Here is a 6,000-nt window from a genome sequence, read left to right as displayed (position 1 = left end):
GTCTGAGCGACAGGAAAGGTCAGAGAGTCTTGTCAGTGAGTTGTGAAAGTAGGCTATCCTCCCCCTCTGAGCAACCTCACTGTTCACTGTTTATAGTTCAAGAGGGATCATGTGGACTTTGATTTGCCGGTTACCCATGTTGCTGATGATTGCTTATTTGCAAAACCTGGTGAGTTCCTCAGTAACATTCAAACTCAAGGTTAGAAAGTTGTATTGTATATTAACTCTAGGAATAGGACCATCAAGGGTTAATCTAAAAGTTTAAAATAAAATAGCAAGTGGAGGGAATTTATGCTTTGAATTTATATGTTATATTCTTCCCTCCAGTTATCTTCCTGGATAATTTCCAGTAATTGTCAATATTTGTATCCAAAAATGTATATGTACATATTTGTATATATTATATTTAAACATATATGGTTAAAATTATTCAACATAACTCAAAATTTAAATATTGGCACTACCTTGTAAGTTCAGAAGTCATATAGGGGACAACTACCCTAATAGTTCCCAATGTCCTCTCTCCATCATGAACCACCATGTTTCAGATTGGAATAGAAATACATTGTTTAGATGTCTGAAGCTGATAATTTCATTTATTGTGTGTAAAACCTAGTCATAATTGACTTCCAGTTTTACTAAATGAAAATTAACTTTCTATGATTTTTAAATGCGTTTGCTTTTCCACAACTGTGCTTTACAAAAGCAGATGCTTTTACTTTATATTTAAATTTTACATAAATTAGGAAAACATACTATCTAAATTCTCAGGCCTTTTACAAAACAGGAGCTCAATATATCTGTTGCAGTATGAATAGATTGAAGCATGTTTTATTTTTTTGTATAAGCTAGTCAAGATGTATCATGTTAAAAATCATATATATTTTGTATAATGATTGACTTATTTATTTCTGGGAAGCAGTCCATATTGTTCAGGATGATACAGAACACACTGTGTATTTCAACAAGCCTTAACCTTGTATTCCTCCTCCCTCTTACATCTGAGTGCTGAATGCTAGGGTCACAGCCATGTGAAAACACAGGAAGCAGCCACATTGTTCTTAATATATTGGGTCTACCAGCCTTCTGTGAAATATGATGGTTCATTTAACTTATCAATGTATTATTCAACTATTTACAGGTTTCCTTGATATTAGGTAAGAAACTATTCTTTCTCCAGAAAAACCTGTTGTCCTGAAGGTTGTATCATGAGATGAGACCATAAATGAAGGTTGATTTTATGTCAAGTTATGATGGGTTCTCTGCAAGAGTGCCAAGAGCTTTAACCATGAAGTTTGTTCCCAGACCCTCCGGTGTGATTCTTACTAAGTTACCTGTGGAGGTTTGGTGCAGCCATATCTGAATGGAATGGCAGAAGTCATAAAGCCAGCACAGCTGCTTGACAAAGATCCAGCAAAGCTGAGGTGCATGATGGCTGCCATGCCACCTTTGGTTTTTATCTCCACCTTTTGCATACTTGAAGGAATTTTAATATTTGTACAATTTGGGGATATTGGATCGATGGAAATTGTTTTTGACTCATTTATGCCTAGTCCCAGGAATGCTGCTTCTAAGCTTCCCCAGGACAGTCCTGAATATACTACTCTCCTGCTTTTAGGGAGATATCCTAATCTACTCGAAGGTCTTCCTTATGGTTGTGACACATAAAGAAGCCAGAGGTCTCTCCATGAGACTATGAGACATCCCTGAAACATCTGTCCCTGACTTACTCAGTAACAAGATAATCAAAACAAAGTAAACTTTAAAAGGTCAACATGATTTCATGGGCTGGGAAAGTTGTCCACAGTTCACATTACAAGCCTCTTCCCACTGTACACTCAGAAAATTATGTGGCAAATACCTCTGCCTTACAAAGAGACATATTTTGAGCAAAGTATGGAGTGAAAAGATGATAAAAGAATGAGATGTTAGGAAGTCCCGTCTTAGAAAATTTACCACATGTAGAGGCACTGTGATGTCATATTACCAAGGAACAGAGTGCCAAGATTGCTGGAAAATGTTGGTCTTTATGCTGTGGATGTGTGGTTGATAAATAAAATGCTGATTGGCCAGTAGTCAGGAAGGAAGTATAGGCAGGATAAGCAGACAAGGAGAATTCTGGAAAGAGGAAGTCTGAGTCAGGAGCTGCTAGTCAGACACAGAGGAAGTACGATGACAAGGCAGAACTTCGAAATGGTACCAAGCCACATAGCTACCATAGATAAGAATTAAGGGTTAAATTAAGTGTAAGAGCTAGTCAGTAATAAGCCTGAGCTAATGGCTGAGCAGTTACAATTAATACAAGCCTCTGTGTGTTTACTTGAGGGACACGAGTGGGAGAGATTTGTCCCAGACAACCAGCCGGCCAAGACACAAAGAAAACTTCCAACTACATAGGATTAGACTTATAAATAAGTTTTATAAAAATATAAATGTGAACATTACATTATGCCAGGATTTGAATAATAATTGTAGCTACTTGTGCCTGATGATTTTTCTTAGGCACTCTGACCATTAAGTGTTAATGTTACAATGCTTGGGCATGGTAAAATTCTTGGGTTTGCTTAAAGCTTTTGTTTTGTACTAGCATCCTTGAAGCTAGTAGCCTGACAATGGGATGCCATATGCCTCTAGATTCTTAAAAAATGGGTTATAAGGTTAATTAGTAAGAATGATAACTCTATTAATGATGTCAAAACTTGAGGGAAAGTGTTTGGAAATGATAACTGTGTCTTGTCACAGTTTATCAATGATGACTAAGAGATGAACAAAAGGAAGTGAAACGCATGTCCAAAACCAAAAATGATAAGATCTTTGTTTTAGAACAAATTAAATGTCACCCATTGTATTCCATTTCTGGTAAACATCCATGACCTCTGATCTAACCAAGACTATTGGTTTAGTTATTTATTAACTTCTTGCATAAAATTAACTTTGAAAAGTCAAAATACATGTTACTGTGAACTATCAACTGCTATCAACCGAAGAGGACACTCATATTATCTATACCCATAATATATAGTCTGTTGGTCATTTTATTTGCAGTAGTGACTGCTCCAACCCCTTTCCTAGAACATTAATACTGCAGATTTTCTTCACGGAATCACACCTGGACTCAGAAGGAGAACGCATGTCCTCACCTACTAGGAAAAGTCAGAGAGAAATTTCTTGAAGAAAAAGAGCAATGGACCTGATTCCAAACTTTGCCATAGAAACATGGGCACTGCTGGCTACCATCCTGGTGCTCCTCTACCTGTGAGTAATTGCCTGGATGCCTCTCTTATGTGGCCTAACCATTGGAATGATTTTCTGGCCCTTTTTCCCTGTCAGAATGCCAAAAGATATAAAGCAATGGAAATTCATACCCCCTAGCTGAACACATTTTGTTTGTAAACTAAACCATTTAATTCACGTTGCTTTTCAGACAAATGCTCTCAACTCTTGTTAAGATGCCAATGCTGTGCACAATCAGGAGAAGGCTTAAAATGATTATAGTCAGCTGTTTCTCTTGATTTGTTTTCTCTCATTAGTCTTATCATTTGTTTGTCATTTTGCAGAAGGAAGATTTGAGAGACATAGAACTCCCAATGAGAGAAACTACACAAGAGATATTAATGATTACTTAGACTCAGGCCTGTCTTTCCAGAGAGTATTGTCACAGAGATTCTTTGATTACTGACATAATAACTAACTACGATGTGACTGATCACTTTAGTATAGAAAGCTGCCATTTTACAGTCTAGGGTGTAGGAAGAACCAGGACAGTGAAAAGATGGTTTATGTAGTTCATTTCCTCCTAAGTTTATTTGGGTACTACATGGTGCTATTCAACTTTTCTTGGAAAGATGGGAGCAAATACCCTTGTCCTCAGTAGGACACAATTGACAGATCAATATAGCCAATCCTAAAAAGTCTGCCTGGAGAGACATGAGTTTATTAGTTTATCACGGGAATCTGTTTGAAAGGTTACTTGCACAAGCATGAATGACTCAAAGGCAACTGTAACATCAAAACCCTACACCTGAACTGATGACTTGCAACATCACTATCTTAAAAATAAATATTTATTTTTATACTGTCCCTATGAATGATTTGCATGAATGTATTATGTGTATCACATGCATGCCTTATGCTCATGTAGGTTAAAGCAAGGCACTGGATTCTCAGATACTGGAATTATAAACTGTTGTTAGCTGTCATCTGGGGACTAGGAATCCAACCTGGATCATCTGCAAGAGCAGCAAATACTCTTAACTGCTGAGCCATCTCTCCAGGCCAAAAGCTGCACCTGGAAAGCTCTTCACAGTTTTCAGTCTGAGGGATAGGCAAGGTCAGAGAGTCTTGTCAGGAAGTTCTGCTGGTGGGCTATTCTCCCCTTCTGAGAAACCTCATTGTTCACTGCTTAAATAAAGTTGAGGCAGGATCATGTTGACCTTGCATTGCAGGTTACCCACACTATGATGTGTGTTTTAAGTCTGGTGAGTCTTTCAGAAACATTCAAACTCAAGTTTATACAGTTTTATTACATATTAACTCAAGACTGAAACCATCAAGTATTAACCTAAAAGTTTATAATAAGATGGCATGTGAAGGGGATTATTGCTCTGAATTTTTTTTTTTTTTTTGGTTTTTTTCGAGACAGGGTTTCTCTGTGTAGCTTTGCGCCTTTTCCTGGAGCTCACTTGGTAGCCCAGGCTGGCCTCGAACTCACGGAGATCTGCCTGGCTCTGCCTCCCGAGTGCTGGGATTAAAGGCGTGCGCCACCACCGCCCGGCTATTGCTCTGAATTTTTATGTTATGTTCTGCCCATCTGTTATCCTCACTGGATAAATTCTCATAATTTTCAGTGCATCCATGAATATTTATATATATTCACATATACATGCATATCTACTCATATATTAAATAAATAATATAAATGAATTAGTATATATATATATATATATATATATATATATATATATATATAATTATGTGTATATGTGCGTATGTGGGAATGTGAGTATTTATGTATATCTATGTGTATGAATATGAATAACTATGTGTATGATGAACAAGCCTGTGATCTGATTTTCTCCTTCATGTTTTAGTTATGGGACCTCTTCTCATGGACTGTTTAAGAAGCTGGGGATTCCTGGCCCCAAACCTCTGCCTTTTGTTGGGACAATGCTTAACTACAGGAGGGTGAGTGCTATCGGGTTCCCTACTTTGCTTCTGTGATTGTGTCACTTATAAAAATATCATTAAACCTGTGCCAGTTCATCTATGCAAATGGCCAGTGGGATTAATGGTAAGACTTTCAGTTGGCAAATTGGGTTACACTGAAATTATTGCCAGGTTACCTTTGGTTATTAGTGACATGTGTTTTTGACCTCAGGTTTGTATCAGATCTGGTGAGTACCCTAGCTGTTGCCACACTAAGACTTGAGCCTAAAATGCTGATGTGTAGATTTTGGGAGCCTCAAAGACTTCATTTGTTTTTCAGTACAGCTTCCAGAAATATAGTTATTCTTACTCTTTCTTTAAAAAAAGAAATACATGAAGGCCACTTAGTATAAACTCTTCAATGTAGTAGGAATCTTAAAGAGTATTTATTAATAAAATCAAACCTGAACCAGGTATTGGGGTGAACTGGAAGATCAGAGAACCAGAACAAGCCACAGCTACCTTACCTTGCCAGATCCTCAGCTGGTCTTGTTTCCTCAGACTGGAGGACTCTGAGTCCTCATCCAGAATGGGTCTCAGCTGAACTGCTGCTCAAAATCCTGAATGCTTAACCAGGCCAAATGCTTCTAGTTTCTGGTCCTCATAGCTTATATATCTTTCTGCCTTCTACCATCACTCCCTGGGATTAAAGGCTCGCTTTCTGGGATTAAAGGTGTGTATCCTTGAACACATGGATTTCTGCCTAGCTCTGCCTCCCAAGTGCTGGGATTAAAGGCGTGTGCTACCACTGCCTATCCTTTATGTTTAATATTGTGGCTGTTCTCTCTCTGACCC

At 37.8% G+C, this 6,000-nt stretch overlaps 1 protein-coding gene across 1 annotated transcript in view; it reads left to right on the top strand.

The window, feature by feature from the left end:
- Positions 1-2,948: 2,948 nt before the first annotated feature.
- LOC102919158 (cytochrome P450 3A4-like) overlaps positions 2,949-6,000 on the top strand; it is a 46,830-nt gene continuing 43,778 nt past the window's right edge. The window contains 2 exon segments of the mRNA XM_076560640.1: positions 2,949-3,255; positions 5,091-5,184. Of these exon segments, the coding sequence (XP_076416755.1) occupies positions 3,185-3,255; positions 5,091-5,184 (165 nt within the window). The 5' untranslated portion in view covers positions 2,949-3,184.

The sequence above is a fragment of the Peromyscus maniculatus genome, chromosome 23, assembly GCF_049852395.1.
Source record: "Peromyscus maniculatus bairdii isolate BWxNUB_F1_BW_parent chromosome 23, HU_Pman_BW_mat_3.1, whole genome shotgun sequence".
Taxonomy (NCBI): Eukaryota; Metazoa; Chordata; class Mammalia; order Rodentia; family Cricetidae; genus Peromyscus; species Peromyscus maniculatus.
Note: the sequence above shows the minus strand (reverse complement) of the source record. Positions and strands in the feature narration are given on the sequence as shown.